This window comes from Nematolebias whitei, chromosome 7 (genome assembly GCF_014905685.2).
Source record: "Nematolebias whitei isolate Nwh7 chromosome 7, NemWhi1, whole genome shotgun sequence".
Classification (NCBI taxonomy): Eukaryota; Metazoa; Chordata; class Actinopteri; order Cyprinodontiformes; family Rivulidae; genus Nematolebias; species Nematolebias whitei.
Window position 1 is genome coordinate 22,837,566 of NC_056504.1, and position 21,883 is coordinate 22,859,448.

Genomic DNA, 21,883 nt, shown 5'->3' on the forward strand with positions numbered 1-21,883 from the left:
AGCCATTTAGGAACCAGTGAGGCCCAGAGCTTAAAGGGCTACGCCTATACTCATAGAATCTGGGGTTACAGTACGTAACCAACGTTCTATTTCGTATAGGCTTCGCCCTTTAAGACTTTCGCTAGTGGGTTAAAGGTGAAGAAGGATATAGTCTATGCCTCACTGGGTCCACTCGGACACAACATGAAGCACCTGCTTGCACAAAAAAAAAAAATCATCACTCAGCCTTCTGTGTGCGTAATTACACGCTGTGTAATTGCGTGCTCCATGCGCAGGAGCACACTGGAGAAGATCTCTGGTGAGGAGAAAAAAAAGGGCTGAGATAGCAGACCTGCTGCTGTGAATAGGAACAACGGAAGATAAAAATTGTAACAGTGTAACGATAAACAGAGCAGACCAACAGCTCCTTAGGATGAACTGATTAATAACGATAAAATCAGCAGTCATGAACTTGTGACTGATAATAAATATCTCACACTGCGATTGCATGCAGGTGTGAACTCAAAAGTGAGGTTCCATGAAACAAATAATCATTCTGCCAGAACCCTGAGAACAGAATGGATCATGGAAAAAGTAGAAAGATCACAGATAAAAACGAATAATTGAACATGGCGAACAGGCAGCCGCCATACAGATATTCTCCACTGGCATCCCTCCTTGCAGAGCCATGGAGGATGAAAACCCTCTGGTGGAGGATCCAGTCCAGATGAACTGTAAACTTCAGAAATAGCCTCACACAACCGGTGTGAGAGGCGCTGGGTGGATAGAAGACATCCTGAAGAGCTGTCCCAGTAATGCACAAACATACACTGAAAGCGGCGCAGTGCACCACGTAACATGAAAAATGCGCGCATGGGACAGAAGGAGGTGAGATGTTGCTTCCTCCTCAGAGTTATGAGGAGGATAAAACCCATCCAAGGTTATCACTCTCGATCTGAATGAGCTTGTGATGCTTTTCAGAGCAGGGTTAAAATGCAGTACGGCTGAACTGCCGTCAGCTTGAATTCTGAGACATGAGGGAGTAACTTAGAGAGAGCAAACAAACACTGACTCTCTTTGCCGACGTCAGAAACTAACAGCAGGGCTGTTTTAAATGACAGAAATTTAAGTAAAACTTGATCTAGAAACTCTGAATGAGCTTTGATCAGAGCGTGCGGGACCATCATTAGGTCTCACTGTGAAGCTAGTGTCTCCATACACATGATATCCGCTTGCCTGTTCAGGAACGCTGGGAAAGTACACTGCTCTGATGGAGAGTAGGTTTTTGTGTGGCCAACACAGCTGTTTCATAATGCGTAACAACAGTTGGGCTGAGCGCACACCTCCCTGACGGTTTATGTAAACTGCCGTCACTTGTTGTCTGTGTGGATCAGAACATGCTGATCCCACAGCTGGGGCAAAATGCTGAGTCACGTTTCAGACCGTGAAAAACATTCTAGCACATTATGTAAAGCGACATGTGGTCCAGCCACTGTGCTCCCACTGCTTGGGACAGAAACGTTCCTCTCAGTTTGACAGGAACGCGTCTGTGAAAACTGAGACGTGTGAGGTAGGCCTGCTGATGGGAACTCCCTCTGACAAAATGAGGGGGTTTCCCCAGTGATTCAGATCAGTTCTCACGGAAGGGGGCACAAAGATCATCCACTTCTTCTGGCACACAGGATCTATGCGCAGGCGGGCGAACCATCTCTGTGCGACGTCTTTCTAACTGAACCTTGCTAAGAGCATATCGTCCAGATAAAAAGACTTCTCATTCCTGCCATGTGTAACAACTGCAAAGCCATCTCCACACATTTTGAGAACATGCGTTGGACAGAATGATGGAAATGTAAAAATATGTGCTCTTCAGATCTATGGAGGTGAAAACCAGTCGTTCTGGTGAAGTTCTCCATCAGCTGTTTGTCAGCATGTGGAATTGTCTCCCCATGATCGAATTGCTGAACACGAACAGGTCGAGAATGGTTTCATCCTTCCGTTTTTTATCATAACCAGGAAGTAGTGGGAGGAAAAAAAAACAGTATTTTCCACTCTGTTGGGAACTCTGGAAATCACGTTTTTTTGTCAGAAATTCCTGAACTTCTGACTGGAGAGACGAGCTCTTTTCTGGAGAAGACATAACCGTCTCTATAATCCCTCTGAACGGTGGGGGTTGAGCTGCGAACTGCAGCGTGTAACCCCTTCTGATCAGATGGTCCGTCCATCTGTCCAGGGAACACACTCACTGCCACTCTGAGTAGCGCTCGGAGAGCGGGCACGCATTTGTGTTGTCATGTTTCTCATGAACATCAACCAGACTAAAAATCCTTACTGCCATTATTCGCTCCGGAGATTCTCAGGGGGAACCCAATGGGGGCTCCGACAGAAAAAAAGGTTTGAATGTGTGCCTTTCTGCTGGGCCCAGGCTGTGGTCTCGCATAGAGCTGAGGTGAGCTGGCGTGCACCGAGAGGAGGCTTGAGCAATTTCTGAGTGAGACGCCGTTTTGGTGGAGGCTGCAGCTGTCGTGGTGAAAACACATTTACTCCCGCTGCGCTGTGAGTGGGCAGAAAACAGCAGAAATTAAAAACTGGCTCTGGCTTGTGTTATTTACTGAACTGCGGTGTCATTTAAAATGCTGTTTAGAGGTTACTGGCTCGTTCTGTGTGGGGAATGTGGGAAGAGGAGCTGAGAGATCAGCTGATCTGACAATCTCGGATGAAAACTTTACTTTCAGAGGTGTTTCTGTTTTATACCAAAAACATACATCATCAAAAAACACATACCTTCCCCTCAAGGATCTGTTACCTGGTGGAGGGGGCCGGCGAAGGAGCAGGGTGTGAAGTCGCTGCCGCAGCTGTGGAGCGCCTCTGGTTCTGTTGCTGGCCAGGCGGTCCCTCCAGCGGCCAGAGGGGCAGATGGACTGTGACGTCACCAGATGGTGTACAGTCTCCGAGACCTCCTCAGACCTCTGTGATTTCTCAAGAATGTTCCTGAAGTTGGCCCCGAACAGCGCCTCTGGGGTGATAGGGCCCTCCAGCAGGTCTTTCTGCAGCCTCTCTGAGAGGTGGAGCCACGTGGTCCTCTGGATCATGGTCATCCAGGTGGCGATGTGGGACAGGCAGATCGCAGAGGTGGCACATGTTTAAGATGACATCAGCAGCTTTACAGAAAGAGAGAGCTCTTTGTCTTCTCCAGCAGGTCTGCTTCCTCCAGCCTCTCAGAGATGCTGTAGGCCAGCAGGGCGATGTTGTTGTTCGTTGCGGCCGTCTGGAATGAGCACTGGTGAGCTCGGTTGGAGACCTTGTCACCATCTGGTCATGCTTCCCTGGAGGGACAGGTTGCTGGTCCATCCTGGAAGCTTTTGCCCTAAGTGTCACCACCAGGCTTGGTTCGGGGGGGGGGGATTCTGAGGGAAAAAACACAGATCGGTAAAACCCTCCACTCTGGAGATGGACGCAAAGGTGGAGACGGATGTCTTCAGCTTGCCGGCCCACCTGCAGCCTCGTTCCAGTGTGACGTCATAGCTGGACAGCGAGGCCAGATGGGGTCAGGGCGACAAGTTGGGGCGGAGCCACCTTGCCGCCATATCATCCAATCATGTCAGAGGGAGGCGAGGGACGGAAAGTCCCTTGTGTTAACATCCTCCTGGATTATGCCGGGCAGCTCCGAGAGGAGGGCACTGACGGCTGGGAGAGGTGTGGTTGTCGACGTGGGAAGATCCGAGGTGGCTGAGCATCGGCTCGGCAACTCGTCTTCCGTCACTGCATGACTCTGCGTCAAAGATTGCGGTGGTGTTGTCTCGCGCATAGCGTCCCGCCACAGAAAAAAGCCACAGCGGAGCTGCTGCCAACAACACCTTTTTCAAGGGAATCATCCAATTTACCTCGAGGAAAAAAAACGCGTTAGAAAAGGCGGTGGTGTCATCCAGCGAGTAGCGGCCCTCCACGGAAAAACATTCAGCGGGGCTGCTGCTAACATCGGCTTTTTCGAGGAAATCATTTGATTACTGCGAGGAAAAAAACACTTTAGAAAAGGCGATGGCGTCGTCCAGCGGATAGCGGCCCGCCACGGAAAAGCACTCCTCGGCGCTTACCTTGAACAAGGCTGTTCGTCCGCTTCTCCTCGGGGAGGAAGAGCTCACCGGGACGTCAGGAGGTTGGCGTGGCGGAGACCCAGGCATCTTTAGCAAAGGTTGTGCCGGCTAAAGCTGGACAACTTTTCGTTCTTCTGACAGTACTAGCTAGCTGGCTGAAGAAAAAATGGGAGCCGATTAACCGTTCTCACCGTAATTTATTCGGACCGGGGTTGAGGCCCATACACAGTAGGTGGGCGTGGACTAAAGTTTTTTCAGTGCAGCGCTGAGCGCCTAGGGATAAACCCACTAGCGAAAGTCTTAAAGGGCGAAGCCTATACGAAATAGAACGCCCAATCTCCTCTGAGCTTCAGCCTAGTGTTTGGTATGGCCAAAAGCAACTGGTCTGATGATCTCAAGGCCCGAGAAGGAGTATAAGGATGAAGGAGGTCGGAGAGGTATGAGGGTGCAAGGCCAAATTGGTGGTGCAAGACTTAAATGTCAGCAGAAGAATTTTAAAATCAACTCTGACATGCACAGGAAGCCAGTGAAGGGAGGACAGAACTGGAGTAATGTGCTCGAACCTGCAAGTTCCTGCTAGTAGTCGAGCTGTAGCATTTTGGACAAGCTGGAGACGTGAGAGATTAAGGCTGGGTACCTTTCCAAAAAAATCTGTACCGGTGTCGGTACCTTCACTTCGGTGTTGGTTCCTGGACGGTTCTTTTTTCTGTTCCAATTTTGTAATTACTATTAATTCTATCAAGAATAAAATTACGTTACACATTACAGTACAAATTGTGAGTTTTGTTTTTTTAACTTTGGTATTTTTCTATTCCAAGCAGTTTTCTTACATAAAAACAAACAATTAATTTCCAGGTCAAAAGACCAGGAACAAACCAGTGACATGTCAGTGTCTAATGCTCACTGCTATACACTGAGGACCTTTTCACTTAACAGTTTTTCTTCAGAAACATCAACATGTCTGCTTTCTCTGGACACAAACAAGCCTGCTCTGATGGTGTCTCCAGCAGTAGAAAATGTTCACTCTGAGGGTGTGGATGATGATTGTTGCACACACAGATACCTGGTTGTCAGTTTGATAGCACTGACATATTGTCCCTCACATTCTACCAGCAGGTCACTGGATTCAATGAGGTAGGGTTGATGCAGACATCTGCACCTCTGTGTCTCTGCTTGAATCTTCTCTGTGGTTCTCTGGGGTTTAGGGCTCTGATCATCTCCCTAATTGACATGAGAACAAAACATCAACAATAACATGGCTGTGTTCTTATTACTCAAAAAACATTATCTAGGCTGAGAGATAAAGGTTTAACTGGTCAACAAAATCCTTTACAGTTTAATTTACCTCCAACATGCAGCTCCACTGTAGAAAAAGCAGCAAACTTTTAACAACAAAGTTTGATTGTCCTGTGGCCCCCACCTCGCTTTTCTTTAGTCCTCCTCACATCTGGGTCAGAGGTTCCTGTGAGGAGAACATTAACATGAACAGTGAACTGTTTAAGCAGCTGACTGGATGGATGAGCAGTTTTACAAGCTAAGATTTATGTTACTGCCAATCTTTAGTTAGCTTCTGAGTTTTGCTAGCTACGTAGATAAAATAAATTTACACACTAATATCAAAGTTAGCGTTACATGGATCATAATTTATTTCACCTCGATGTACGTGTTAAGCTGCAGTTACGCTAACAAACGTAAACTCACCAGCTGAAGCACACAGAGCCGTCCTCAGAGTTCTTTGATGAAGAGTCCGGTCGTGGAGATAATGAACCAGGACATTCAGGCTCTTCTCACAGGCTGACTTTAATGCTGAGGAGATGGGGGAGGCTAATGAACTCTTCTCTCCTCGCAGAAAAACACAGAGCAACTTTCTGCTCGTGTTGTCGAAGCCGTTCGACAACACGCGCTGCGCACGTGAACCCGTCTGTGGGCATCGCCAGCACCATAGACATATATTACAGTATACATAGATTAGGTACGGCAGCTTTATACAGCTCTGGGTGTAGTCTGTTTGTCATATGTCTGGTGTTTTACCTGCCTGCATGCTGAAACCACGTGACACGTTACAGCCAATACCGAAACTTGACACCAAAAGAAGAGTGACGTTTCAATACATACACCAACCGGTGCAGTTCGGTCGGTGCCATAAAAGAACCTCGGTTCGGTACTCAGCCCTATGAGAGAGAGACTTGACTGACCCCAGCATAAAGCGAGTTACAGTAGTCCAGCCGGGTTGTAATAAATGCATGGACTAATTTTTCAAGGTCGGATCTGGACAGCACGGACTTGAGCTTGGCTATCTGCCTTAGCTCAAAGAAGCTTTTTTGAAGAACTTAATTTATCTGTTTATTAAACTTAAAGTCAGAGTCAAACTATCTCGAGATTGGTAACAGACTGTTTTAGATATGGCTGAAGGGAGTCCATGTTTGCAGGATCAGTGACAGTGGCAGAGCTAGGGATAAACATAATGACCTCAGTCTTCTGATCATTAAAACTCAAGAAGTTTGCAGCCATCCAAGTCTTGATGTCATCCAGACATTTTAACAAAGGGCAAATGGAGGAGGAACTGTTTGGTGTTAACGGGAGATAAATCTGAGAGTCATCAGCATAACGATGCAAGGAAAGACTATGTTCCCTCAGGATAGACCCTAAGGGGAGGAGATGCAATAAAAACAGAAGGGTCCAAGAATGGAGCCTTGCGGGACCCTGCAAGAAAGAGGCACTGAAGTAGATGGAGTGTTGGCAAAATTAACACATAAACTCCTTTCGTTCAGGTATGAACAGAACCATTCCAATGCTGCACCATTAATCCCAACCCAGTGTTCTAGCCGGGATAAAAGGATACTGTGGTCCACAGTATCAAATGCAGCGGTAAGGTCAAGAAGTACCAGGACTACAGACTGACCAGAGTCATTTGCCAGAAGAATGTCGTTGCAGACCCTAACTAAGTCTGTTTCGGTGCTGTGTAGTTTCTTAAAGCCGGACTGAAAGGTTTCAAGAATAGAATTTCCACTCAGAGCTCGTTTAATTGAGTGGAAACTATTTTCTCTAGGATCTTAGAAAGAAAGGGAAGTTTGGAGATAGGTCGAAATTTGAGCAGGTTGAAGGGTCAAGTCTGTTTTTTTTTATTTTTTTTATTAAAGGATTTACCACTGCTTGTTTAAAAGCGTCAGGAACCACACCTGTAGCCATACTGCTGTTTATAATGTCAAGAACAGAGGGTCCAACGGAGTGTAGGACTTGTTTAAAAAAATGATGCAGGGATGGGGTCAGCAGGGGAACCTGAGGGTTTCATATGGCCAATGATGTCATTTGGAAATGAGAGGGAAATGGGTTCAAACTGGTTAAAGACTGATGTGGAGGGGACAAAGACTTAGGGGTCAGCTGTGGTGTGAGGAATCAGTTACCTGATCGACTCAATATTTTTAACAAAGAAACTGGCAAAGTTCTCACATGTAACTGCAGAGACCTCCCATTGGCAGACTGATGCATGGTTAAAATGGAGTTAATGGGTTTTGAAAAGAATGGAGATTGTGGCTGTTTGAGGCGATGATTTGGGAGAAATATTTGTTTTTTTCTGATTTAACGGTGGCCTGGTACTCTTTGTAACATGTTTTAGCATGATAAAAGAAACGTGAAGTTTGTCCTTCTTCCATTTACGTTCGGCTTTCCTGCATTGACGTTTGGTTGCTCGAGTGATCTCATTCATCCAAGGGTGTGGAGTGCGCTTTGGATGCCTAATTTTTAATGGGGCAACTAGGTCTAGCACCTTAGCATAGGTCTCTTGGTGTACAGTGACTAGCTTATGGGTGTTGATGTAAGAGGATTCAGAGACTGAGAGAGAGGTTTTAGTAAAAGCAGAGGAAAAGAGTGCAGCAGTGGAAGGGTTAAATATTCGACAAGGCCTTGCTGGAGGGGGAGGGGGATTTGGACTCGTTGATAAAAGAAGTGTTGAAAGAAATGGGTTTGTGGTTGGTAGGGCTGTTGTAAACGAATATTTTAGTAATCGAGGAATCTATAGAATATTCTTGCGATTAATCGAGTAATCGAAAACAAAATTTGTCAGGTTCTGCAGTAACCACTCATTTAAATACACGAAAAAGAACATTAAGTAAATAATCCATTTAATTCCTCTTTTAAAAATATTTTATTTTAAAATGTAATTACATGTAAAAACACAGAAGTGAAAAAAGTACATTAACATGAAATTGAAAACAAATTAAAGCAACAACAGTAAACACTGCCCTTTATAAATACAACTTGAAAGTCTGAGCTATAACAAAATCCACTTGTGCGTTTTCAAGGATCAAAGTTTCTATTGTCATTTACATATTTGGTGCACGTGGTGGAACGAAATTGTGTACACAGGGTAAGTTACATCCAACAAAAGTATAAAATGTAAAGAAAAACAATAATAAGATCTAAGATAACTAAGAAATACACTAAACTAAGAATACACTAATTACTAATAGTACCAAAACTGAACAGCAGCAGCACGAACATGAGTTGGTGAGAAGGTGAGTGGATGAATACAGGGTAGAATGAAAGATTTTATATTTCAAAGCCAACATATACTGAACGTATTCTTGTAAGTAGCATCAATATGCCTTTCTTAAATGTCTCAACATACAAGTGTGTATGTGTTTGACCGTTGCTCAAGTCTTTAAAGGAGTTGTGTTTTTCAACTTTTCTTTGATTTCTTCATACTTTTTCTCCACCATTTTTATAAAGTAGGATCTGGAGGGAAGGACATAATTTGGATTGAAGGTTGAGATCATTTTCTGGAAGTCTTCATCTTCCACCACAGACAGCGGCCGCATGTCCATGATGATCATATTTAAAATGCTGTTGGTGAAGTCTGCTGCTTGCAGAACTGAACATCCTGGTGCCCTTTGCACAAAGCTGTCCAATGTGTGACTCTGCAATTTACTGAAAAGAAGTACAATAAAATTATTATTTGTTTGTTCATAGCTATGCTTTAATACATTTTCAAGTGTACTTCATTGGATATTATAAAATTATGTAATATTGTTAAGGGGTAATCTACACTTTGTTGACCTGCTGCAATCAAAGTAACATTAGTGTCAGTTGTATTTGATTTATGCATTTTAAGCTTTTATTCATGTGTGAGGTTTGAGGATGCTTTAAATAGAACCCTCTGTCACTGAATTATTTTTAACCATTAATCTAAATGGATAAAATTAAAATGTTTTTATTTGTGTGTTCTAAAATCTAAATGCTGTAAAATAATTTTTTTTAGATTGGAAAACTGAACGGAATTTTTATGTTAGAAATTAAGTAAGTAAGATAGATGATGTAAAGTTTGTATATTTGAGTTCTGCAGAATTAACTTGTAATTGTAAATGTTAAAAATACTTTGCTTTTTTTTATTAAGACTATTATTTGTCTTGATTGCTTAGCTATAAACAAATATGACAACAGTAGTAATAAATGTAAATTACTCCCAGTTTTCAAGTCATAAACAGCAGTAGCAAGAAAATAATAAATCCTACTACCTTGTGTAAATACATTTACACAAAATATTCACCCTAAATATCTCATTAGAGTCAGGATGGAAGTACAGCAATAAATAAATGAGTCAGTCTGTTGCTGGGCTTTTATCGTTAACAAACGTGCATCAAGTTCTGCAGTTTTGTTTTCTTTCTTTCTTTCTCACACAAGCTACCCTGCCAGGTAGCTGTAGTGTAACGTTACGTTAGCAAAAATATGCCTCATTTTACATCTATAACATGACAGATTATCATAATTTAGGTTCACGTATTTTGCAAAGAGAGCATAAATGATATCGGTTCTCAGCTGCGGACGAGTTTGATTCATACAGCAGGAGTTTTCAGATGCTGCAACATCGATGACGTGCTGTTGTGGAATGCAAGTTCGGCTTTGCAGTGGATGCATTGCACTGTTTTTTTCTGTTTAATTTAAAATGTTCCCAAACTTTGGATAGTTTCTGTCGTTTTCTGGACTGTTCTCCGTTTCCCCCCATAGCTGCAAACACATGCGCGCGCGACAGCCAAAAGCAGAAGCGCTAGCGGAAGCGCTAGCGTTGTGTAACACAAAAACCGTCCGGCTAGAAAAATGAAAGTGAACAGTTTAACGAAGCTTCGAGGCAGATAAATTTGCCTCGAGGATTTTTTGAAATCGAGGTCCTCGAATGATTCGAGGAATCGTTTCAGCCCTAGTGGTTGGAGAAAACAGCATCCCCAATTTCTAACTCGGAAACGGATAAACCATAGGTTAACACTAAATCCAGTGTGTGGCCATGCTAGTGAGTTGGTCCTGCAACATTCTGTACAAAGTTCAGAGACTGGATCAGATCTAGAAAGTCCTGAGTCAGCGGCTTTTCAGGGCAACGGACATGTGTATTGAAATCTCCCAGAATCAAAACCCAATCATAACTGAGTAAGATCGAAGTTAAAAAGGCAGAGAGTTCTACCATGAAGTCCTTATTATATTTGGGTGGCCTGTATAACACAGCAGAAAAAACAGGATTTGAACGGCCCACCTCAAAACACAGCAGTTCAAAGCTCAAAAAAATTAGCTGGTATCTGTACCAGTTTGCAGTTCCAACGTTTTTTGAAAATAGTTAATAATTCACCACCTTTGCCTGATATTCTTGGAGCATTAAAATAAAAACAGTCCAGTGGTAAAATTTCTGACAGGGCCATGAACTCACGACAGGAGAGCCACGTCTCAGTCACGCAGAAGTCGTCCAGACCGGTGGAGGAGAAAAAGTCATTCAAAATGAACGTTTTATTAGCCAGAGACCTGGCGTTTATCAGTGCAATCCTTGTAGGAATCACAGCAGGAGAAGTTGTCCATGAAGTTAAGACCAGTGGTCTCAGATTTGTGGAGTTCGACCCGCAACTCCGACTGGAAGCCCAGCCGCGGCAAACAGGTCCGCTGTGGAAGAGTTTTAGGAGTTAATGACGTTCATAAACCAGCAATGAGTTGATGTTGTAGATGAAAAATGACAAAAACGGAAAAAACACAATCACTGCAGACAGAGGTAGAGGGCAGGCCATGCACAGCAGCGCCATCTTCCCGTAAACCAGTTGATTTAGAGTTCCTACAGCACGGACCAAACCTTCATACTGACTCGGAAGCTTTGCCATGGCCGAAACTGCTGCCGATGTCTTCTTCAAAAGTCCATAAAACAGAGCCCCGCCGATGCCAAAAAGCAGAGTCCCTGCTATCATAAATCCAAATATGTAAATGTCTTCAACATCCTCCTGAGACAACTGAGAGGCACATCAGCTGCCACACTCCCCACGGATACATGACATACCCCACAGCGTGCGTCTCAGCTGGACACACAGGTTCTCCAGGACATTGTCGCTTTGTTGAAAAAAAATCTTAACAATAGAGTTGAATGTCCAGGATACCAGATTCATAATCTTCTTAAATATATTATGCTTGCAGTAATAAAACATCATTCATTTTCTTTACTTGCTTCACCTTTTTATTTATTTATTTAACCAGGTAAGTCCCATGAGATCACTGATCTCTTTTGCCAGGCATGCTAACAGGCATGGGGAGAACATGCAAACTCCACCCAGAAAGACCCAAGGTCCAGCCTGGGGATTTAAATCAGTACCTTCTTGCTGTGAGGCAGCATTGCTAACCACTGATCCATCGTGCTGCTGACCTTTCTGTGTATCCAACAGTCACTGTGCAAGAGGTGGCGTACATCTTGCACAGGTAGAAATAAAATTTTATGGACAATAATTTATCACTTTCAAGTCTAGGCTGATTTGGTTCTGGCTTTTGAACGTCGTGGGCCTGCAGCCATGGCTAAAACCTGCTGTCCTCGTAGCATAAGAAAATGTATTGTTCTTGCTACTCAACGTCAGATCTGCTTGTTGTCTGAACATTTTTCACACCATTAGCTGCTGGTGTGTGTCCATCGGCCGGTCTGGGCTCATCATGTCCGTCTCCGGCTGCAGCTTCACCTGATGCAGAGAAGCCACTTGTTGTAAATAAGACACCTGATTGCAGATGTTGGTGCAGGTGTTTGAGGAGGTACTGCTGGCATTTCTAAACAAATGTAGGTGGAGATTTTGCTGAGCCACGTCCTCCAGTGACAAACTGCTGCAGAAAAGATGAGCTGTGGCAGTTGGAGACCACATGTTGATGTTGAGATGTTAAAAGAACCAGAAAAGAATAAACAGGTTATGAAAACCACGGCCTGTTTTTGCCTGCACACGTAGTTTTGTTGTGCCCCCCCGCATCGCGACTGCCCTGGCTCATTTTGTACCCTCCTTGGTAGCTGCCCCCACGTTGATTTAATCTGCTGGAGTGCACTTGTGGACTGAACGTAAACTAATTTTGACCAGTTTGTTGATTATTCGTCATCAGTGGTTTTCTGGCGTGGATGTTCGCTGCAGATGTTTTCTGTCTGAGTGCAGCTGTGGTTCTCTTGGTACGGGTTGGAGATGCCAACAACAGCTGGCTGTCTTTGAGAGAAATATTGCACAAGAGCAACAAAAAGGTTAAATCACATCATCTGGACCAGTTCACTGTGGTCTTAAACACAGTGAAGGCTGCCTCTGAGACAGATCTGGTTGGCAGGCTGCAGACTGACAAAGTCCTCTGGATGGGGGACGACACATCTTTCAAAGACACTGGTCCAGATGACACAGTTTAACCTTTTTTGTTGTTCTCTACCTGATGATTGAGCTGACAAATATTGCACATTTTTTTATGTTTGAAACTCAGATGACTGAATATCCTGATGCATGCTCAATCCAGGTAGAAAAATCTAAAAAAGTTAAATCTGGTCATCTGAACATTCAAAAAACAAAACAACAAAAAAATGTAGAAACGTTTCGTCTTTCATCCGAAATACTTCATTTGTCTGAGGTGCTGTATTCAGCTCAGTCTTATAAATAGCACCTTCTCAGAGTGGATCAACCAGTTTTGCTGCTGACAACAGCAGTTGGTTTTGGTTGTCAGCAGCAAAACTGGTTGATCAGATGACTGAAGTGTGAGCCTCTGACTCACAAAGAAACTGAAAACCACCATCAACGTTGCAAACATTCAGGATGGTTCAGTTCAAATCGGTTTATATGGTAAATGGACTTTACATATTTCTATCATTTCAAGACACTCAAAGCGCTTTACACTACAATCTGTGTCCTCATTTACCCATTCATACAGCACTCTACTAGATCATTACAAAGCTAATTGAACAAATCATTCTAAAGAGACTAATTGCTGCTTTAGATCACATTTATACACTGATGGGACACACATCAGAGGTTATGAGGGGTTAAATGTCTTGCCCAGGGACACTTAGACATGTGACTGCTGGTGGATTCGAACCCCCAACTTTCGCATTGGAGGACGACTGCTCTAACCACTCAGCCACAGCCGCCCCGGTTTATGACGACTTAAGATGTTCAGGTTCACATTCAGATGATCACATGCCGGCTGAGTCGGTGTTACAGCTTCACGTGTCCCACATGAGTATAATCTTAGTCCCAGGCTCTGGATCTGATCACTGTAAACACTGGAGCTGACCAACATCTGATCTGCTGCTGCATTAACTCACGCACAGTATTAATATTGTGTCGCCCACATTCTCTAACAGCTTTAATAAAGTACTGACCGCAGAACAGAAGGAAGCTGTAAGAGATCTAGCAGGCCTTTGAAAACTTGCAGAACAGTGAAGGTGAACAAACTTGATGCTGCATTAAACATGTTTTCCAGTCATTCAGGCTGTGGATGAGTCAGGAACATGATCAGCAGCAGTTTCAGTCTGTTTACCTGCAGCGCTCGCTTTTATCCATCGCTCACATATTCGAGTTAACGTTCAGTGATCATCGTAGTAAAAGTGTACAACTTGGCTTTACAGTGTTGTGTTGTCTTACATCGTCCACACGAACTCTGAAGTAAACAGTTTGTTGTTCTCCAACAACAGAGAATGGAACAAAGTATCAGGAGATGCTGAAGGAGATGACTGGACAGCAAACAGTTCCTCAGGTTTTCATCAACAAGACGCACGTTGGTGGTTGTGACAAAACCATGCAGGTGAGATTTTAATGTCTTCAGTGCACGTGCGCACACACACGCAGTATTTCATTTCTGATTGATCGGTTCCATTTCCTGTTTGTGCCACTTTGTGCAGAGGAAGGTGCTACAGGAAATACTTTTGTTTTGAAAGAACTGGAGCATGTAGTAATTCAGTGGTTGCCTTTTCTTCCTCCCTGACCCCCCCCCCCCCCCCCCCACACACACACACACACACATTTGGTGTGATGACACGTTGTTCTCATGCATTGATTGAAACGTCCTGTTCATGTTTGCATCAAGGCTCATAAAGATGGCAGCTTACAGCAGCTACTGCAGAATGAGAAGGAAGCTTTCGACTACGACCTGATCGTCATTGGAGGGGGGTCTGGAGGCCTGGCCTGCTCCAAGGTTCATCTGATAAATGTCTTTTACCATAGCTGTGAAATATTTGCAGCAGATCGTTGTTGTGAAGCTACAAGTAATGATCCAATTCTGTTGAGCTGCTTCACTTTTGCGAGCTCCTTTAACTTGTTCTAGTGTTGAATCGATTTGGGGGGGGGGGGGGGGGTTGTAAACAAGAAATACTACTAACACTGTCTCCTCTGACAACAGGAAGCTGCTATCTTGGGGAAGAAGGTCATGGTATTGGACTACGTTGTGCCCACACCAAAAGGAACTTCTTGGGGTAAGACGTGTCCTTTTCTGACGTTTTGACCTGATCAAGTAGCAACATGGCTGCCTGGCTCAACACATTTGATTGTTATGCATTATGGGTTTGAATCTCTGTTTCAGTTCAATTCCTGTTTTTGGTGTCACGATTTGATTCAAAATCGATTTTTCTATTGAAATGGTCATAAATTTTGTTTCAGTTATGTAACTGACCAGATGAAGAGTAAACAACAATGTAAACAAATAGAACATTTATTTAAAACAAATAATTTTAGGTTCTTTACTTTATCAAATGTTTTTGCATCATTTTATATTTATACCAAAAAATAGGAACAAATTTAGGAGTGCATAAAATTCTGTAACTTAAATTAACAGTATTAGTTTAGCTGCCTGGCTTTTTCTAAAATAAATAAAAATATCTAGGAATAAATATTTCATCCATCTGTCATCCATCCATTATCTTTACGCACTTCTTCCTTTACAGGTCACGGGTATCACTGGTTCCCATGTCCAGCATTCACTGTGTGAGAGGCAGGGGACACCTGGACAGGTCTCAAGTCCATCACAGACAAATAATTAAAAATATATGAATACAAAAGTAAACAGACTTCAGCCTACCATAGTGCATTAACCTTTAACTCAAAATAAAATACAGACTTCAGTTTTTTTAACCATATTGCTCTAACATTTTCTATATTTTCAAAACTTTACCTAAAATAAAATATACAGACTTCACAGTCTTAACCATACTTATTCATATTTGTTAAATCTTTTAACAAATTTTCAAAACCTGTGCAAATCTGCACAAAAACTTCTGAATTGTAATTTATAAACCATAAACTGTATTATTTAGAACTGGCTCCAGGTGATGTGTCATCTGTCCTCTCTTAAACCTGTTAAAAAGACTACCATACCATACCATACCAATTTATTTATAAAGCACTTTAAACAGTGACAAAGCACACCAAAGTGCTGTACAGGGACAAACAGAACAAGCACACAGCAACAGATTACATAACAGGACACCAAAAAGTAGAAACCAATAAAAACAATAATGGATAACAACAACAACCGCAACATGACCAACACAGTGTGATGCACACAGACTCAGCACAGATCACACAGTGCTGAAAGCCAGGGAATAAAAGTGTGTTTTTAAGCGAGATTTAAAAACTGTGAGGGAGGGGGCCTGTCTAACGAGCAGAGGTAACTCATTCCAAAGTCTTGGGCCTGCTACAGAGAAGGCCCTGTCACCTCTGCGCTTGAGACGGGTTCCTGGGACTGTTAGGAGCAACTGGTCTGCTGATCTGAGAGAACGTGGTGGGACATACGGCTGGAGCAGATCAGTAAGATAGGAGGGGGCAGAGCTGTTTAGTGATTTATAGACATACAAGAGTATTTTGAATTTGATTCGAAGGTGAACCGGAAGCCAGTGTAGTGAGGCCAAAACAGGTGTAATGTGCTCTCTTTTGCTTGTACTGGTCAAAAAACAGGGCTGCTGCATTTTGGACCAGTTGAAGTCTAGCTATGGAGGTCTGACTGATACCAAAAAGGAGTGAGTTGCAATAGTCGAGCCTGGATGTAATGAATGCATGAATTACTGTCTCCAGGTTATTTTTGGACAATATGGGCTTCAGCTTAGACAGTCGCCTTAGCTGGAAAAAGCAGGATTTAACAATTATATTTACATGATTGTTGAGTTTCAGAGAAGGGTCAAGTATCACTCCTAGATTAGTGGCTCTTTGTTTCAATAGCGATGACAGAACGGATAGGTCGATGCAGTGGTTGGTGATCGTGTCATTGGAAGGAAACAGCATAACTTCAGATTTCTTCTCGTTAAAACTCAAGAAATTTAAAGCCATCCAATCTCTGATGTCAGCCAGGCAGTCCAGTAACGGTTGAATAGAGCGAGTACCGTTGAGTCTGAGGGGGAAGTTGATTTGGCAGTCGTCGGCGTAGAAATGAAAAGGTATGTTATGTTTCCTGAAAATAGCACCTAGTGGCAGCAGGTATAAAGAAAATAAAAGAGGACCATGGATGGACCCTTGCGGTACCCCCCATTTAAGCGCTGCCAAGGCTGAACTAAAATTTTTGATGGAGACACAAAAGGACCTGTCAGCGAGGTAAGATCTAAACCATTCGAGGGCTGACCCAGTAATGCCCACCCACTGCTCTAACCTCACAATGAGGATCTCGTGGTCGATTGTATCAAAGGCAGATGTGAGGTCCAGTAAGAGAAGGAGCACAGAATCACCAGCGTCTGTGAATAGGAGAATGTCGTTTAAAACCTTGAGTAGAGCAGTTTCAGTGCTGTGGAGAGGTTTAAAGCCAGACTGGAATAGCTCTAAGATGGCATTATCCTCTAGAAAGCATTTCAGCTGGGACTCCACTATTTTTTCCAGTAGTTTAGCGACAAATGGGAGTCTGGAGACAGGCCTGAAGTTGGACATGACTGAGGGGTCAAGGCTAGGTTTTTTTCAGGAGAGGTTGGACAGCAGCATGTTTAAAAGTTATTGGCACCACACCTGAGGCTAAGCTGCTGTTCACAATGCCAAGAACAGGAGGGCCCAGAACAGGAAGAGGCTCCTTGAGGAGTCGAGGGGGGACAACGTCAAAAGGGGAGCCAGATGGCTTCAAGCCGCACATGACCTGCTCCAGGGAAGACAGAGAGATGGGCTCGAAGTGGTCAAGAACAGCAACACAATAAGATGGGATGGACGGATCATGAGCAGGTGGAGAAATGTGTGCCCGGGTGTTTGCAACTTTTTCAGAAAAGAAATGGAGGAAGTTATCACACAGCTCAGTTGAGGCTTCTAGAGGTGAAGGTTCACTGAGGTGTAGAACTGAGTTCAGGGTGGAAAAAAGGGCTCGGTGGTTGTGGGAGTTTGAGGAAATTATCGCAGAAAAGAACTTCGATTTGGCGGCTTTAACTGCCTTCTGATAATGACGCCAACTCTCCTTTAGGATTTGAAAAGAAACCTGCAGCCTGTCTTTCCTCCTAGACTAATTACATTAAGTTTGTTGTATAACTTGTCTGTATAAGTTTTAGTATAATATGAGAAAAAACAGTTACCCTTTGAGCTGCAGCTCATCAGAGCTTCCCCCACTTTGTTCTATTTCATGGTGGAGTTCTGCTGCAGTTTTATCACAAAAAAAAAGCTATGTGAAGGAATAACGTACGTTGGGTCCAGCGTATTCAAAATAGGGATGCACCGATCCACTTTTTTTTTTTACTTCCAATCTCGATACTTAAAGCTAAATATCGTCTGATACCGATCCAGTTCCGATATCATCGTCATTGATTTTATTTGAGGCTGTAATCTCCTCAAGTACAATTTTTACAAATATATACATGCATGTTCGTTCACCATTCTCTGTTCGTCTGTTTCTCCTTCCTGTCCTCTCAACCAGCCGGTCAAAGCAGATGGCCGCTTGTCCTAAGCCTGGTTCTGCTGGAGGTTTCTTCCTTTTAAAAGGGAGTTTTTCCTTTCCACTGTTGTCTGTCACTGTGCTTGCTCAGGATGGGAGACTGCAACAAAGCCAAGATTCAACTTGTCTGCTGGATTCTTTAGATAGAGAACTTTACTAATTGACTTTTATGTATGTGAATGTTCCTGTAAAGTGCCCTGAGACAACTTTGTTGTGATTTGGCTCTATATAAATAAACTGAATTGAATTGAATTGCATGTCCAAAAAGGCAACTTGAGGTAAGTTTTATTAATGTTGGATAAGTTTTAGTTAGTATTAAATTCTGCTAACACAAAACATGTTTTTTTTTTTATTCCTAGCTTTAAAGTGGATATTAAAGTGATTAATTTAAGTGATTGTTTAAAGTTATTTTATATTTTTTTAAATAAGGGGCAGGTATAATATTTTTCTTCTTTCTGCACTCTTTTCATTCAATACTTTCTTTTTGATGAAGTTGTTTTGTTTCTTTTAAATAAATGAATAAAATAAAATGTTAAATGGCTTTAAACATCTGCTAAGTTCATGGCATAAACTAGTCCTTCTCAAATAGTGGGGCGTGCCCCCCAGGGGGGACCCGGAGCAATGTCGGGGGGGGGGGGGGGGGGGGGCGCATGTGACCCCGAGGAACATTTTGCAGCAGGGAGTTCTATGTCGTATAAGCTTCGCCCTTTAAGGCTGTCGCTGATGGGTTTATCCCGTTATGCGCAGCATAAGCACTGAAAAAAATTTAGTCCACGCCCACCTGCTGTGTGGGCCCCACCCGGTCCGTATAAATTACGTTAAGAGCGGGAAATCGGCTCCCATTTTTTCTTCAGCGAGCTAATATAGCACTGTCAGAAGAACAAAGAAGGAAAATTGTGTAGATGACCAACCTTTGTTAAGGATGCTTGGCCCGGCAGTCGACCTCCGGTCGTCCGGTGAGTTCTCCTCCCCGAGGAGAAGATGACGAGTAGTCCTATTCAAGGTAAGCGCCGAGGAATATTTCCCAATGACAGGTTACTACACGCTGGACAACGCCATCTTGTATTTTTTCCTCTTATCGCCGACCCTCGGAGCGAATCGGATGGTTCCTCTGTAGATGAACATATGCATGATATATTCATAAATTAAACGGATTCTTTCATTTTTCTGGACTGAGTAATAACGTGCATTGAATAATTAAAAAATGTGGACGGAAACGTTAATTATCTTTGACCCATCAAAATGAACGTGGTCATTTATTAACAGAATCAAGTTTAACACATCACACATTTACATTAATTGGCAAAAATTGAAAATAACAACAGCTTATTTAGCAAGTTTTACAAGGAGGGAACAATACGGCGATTGTTTCCCTGCTTCACAACAGACATTTCTAAAAATATCTGGATTAATTTGCTAGCAGATAGAAGAATTTTAAAGATGGAAAGATGAAGTTTAGAGGGAGGGAGATGAAAAGATGGACGAGGGAAAATGTTTGTGTCGGCATCAGAACGGCACTCTCCGGGTTTTTCCCAGCTTCTTCCCCGGTACACTTAGGTGGTATAAATCTCTTTTACCTGGAGATGTCTCCCTGGTACGAAGTTCCATTTAACGCACCCTTTCAGCGTCTCCGTAGGAACAGCTGTGAATCGTCCGAAGTAGTGACGGTACTTGTTCGACACAAGTTCACCTCACGAGTGGACTTCACATGAGTGGAGTCCTTCAGAAGTTCCACTCAGAGGTGGAAGATGTCATAATCCCAAAAGACTCGGAGAGCTCTGGATCATGTCGGGATTTTCCCGTTTTCCCAGCACTGGAGCTGCAACGACTGAAGCCGGAGCCTGAAGCGACTCTCCACCCGACTCGACTCCAAAACCTGACTGGTTTGAACTAGGAAGTACCGACATTTAAAGAGCTCTATTTCCGGTTCATTTGGGAGTGTCCTGATTGGTCGTTTCGACCAGACAGGGGTGTGTTTTTGTGACGTAAGAGGTCACTAGGAGTCAGAAAAACAGCAAGAATGTTATGGAACAGATTGAAAATGTTTTTCAGACAGACGAGAGGAATATTCAGACGAGTTGGGGGACAACAGGTGCCAGCTTCTCTATTTACGTCTGAGAGGATTTAAAAACATGACAGTTCATTCCAACAACTTGTTTGCGTTTGTCTCCAACCTTGGACCAACTTACACTTGCTCATTCAAAGACAGAAAATCAGAAAATGCATAATTACTCTGTAACAGACCTTAACATGATTTATACTTTGCATGAGGATTAAAATCATTATTACTGTTTCACAGTTAATTAAAAATGATTAGTTCACTGCAACATCTAAAATGGTTTGAACTAAAAACACTTTGATTATCAAACATTTGTAAAATAGTAATGATAATAGAAAAGAGAGTGTTCTTTCACTTGATCAATTCAAGAAAGAAAGTCTCAGGATGGGTCAACCTGTATTTCTGGATTCAAATCAATGAAATGACAGTTTCTGTCCCATAAGGTCCTTAAGGTCAGGATTTGACCTCAGGCTTAGTTCACTACACCTCCGGGATAGGCGTGCTCAGCTGCAGCCCCCGCTGCTTTTTTCCCTCCTGGGGAGCGTAGTGTCGGTGGAGGGGGGCTGAGTGAATGCTCACCCCATCCCACCTCGTTTTCGCATCGGCTATCACACCGCTCCCGTCCGATGGCACCCCAGGGGTTGTCCGGCGTAACCCAGGAGAAGGCTGACATGAAAGGACCCTTATTTACATCCTACGCCTTTCCCGCCAGTTCGAATGATGCGGCAGGAAGGTTGTTTACTGGGCTCCATTCCGGCTCACCGTCTTGACCAATATGGCCTCGCGCTCCCAACAGGACGTCCTACGGGCGAGGCCACAGACGGGTTTTTTCCTGGTAGATTGGGAGAGTCGGTCCCCAGTCCGCACCCATCACCAGAGTGGAGGGGTTCACCGGGCGGGGCTATTCCTCGGTAACCCCCCTGGAGCCGAGCCTCGCGGAAGCTTCGGAGCGAAGCTGTCCAGGTCGGAGCAGCGTCCCGTCCCTCCGGAGAAACACGAATCAGACGGTGACCACGCTCTCCAATTGAGCCCATCAATGTGCTTTCAGGCAGCCGCAGCTAGCAACAACGTGGCCCTGCTAGCATATAGCCTGTCCAAAGGGGCTGAAGGCCGCAGACCTGCCTTGGAGACAAAGAACTCCCTTTGTAAGGCAGCAGACGTTATCTTCAACATGTGTGCCTCTTCTACGGTTTGCCTGTCGACGATTGCAGCGTGGATGACGATGATCCAACGATCCACCTGGTTTCATTACTCTCCCTGGCTGCCGGAGAAACTGCACAAAGACCTGATGGAGGGCCCATCACGGCGGACGTGCTGTTCGAGAGCAGCTTCAGATCCATGCTGGCGAGTTGAAGCAGTCGGAGGAGGTGCCAGAGGCTGTGCGCCACCTCATCAAGCCGCGCGGCTCATCCCGCCACCCGGCCCACTGGAGGGACCGTCGCTAGCAAAGCATCGACGTTTCCACGGCCGCGGCTCTCGCTCAGTTCCACCACCAGCCCCGCTCGTCAGAATCCAGCCCTCTTCATTCCGGCAACCTGCAGTTCAGCGTTTCCCCAGAGTTCGCCTGCAAGACAGCGCTCTGGGCAAACAAATGGCAGAGCTCAAGAGGGAGAAGCCTTGAAAATGA

At 43.9% G+C, this 21,883-nt stretch overlaps 1 protein-coding gene across 1 annotated transcript in view; it reads left to right on the forward strand.

Moving 5' to 3' along the window:
- The window catches only part of txnrd3 (thioredoxin reductase 3), an 81,637-nt gene that overhangs the window by 2,126 nt on the left and 57,628 nt on the right, over positions 1-21,883 (forward strand). Inside the window, exons 3-5 of the mRNA XM_037678687.1 lie at positions 14,008-14,117; positions 14,400-14,507; positions 14,712-14,784. Coding sequence (XP_037534615.1) covers positions 14,008-14,117; positions 14,400-14,507; positions 14,712-14,784 — 291 coding nt within the window. The remainder of the gene's footprint in view (positions 1-14,007; positions 14,118-14,399; positions 14,508-14,711; positions 14,785-21,883) is intronic.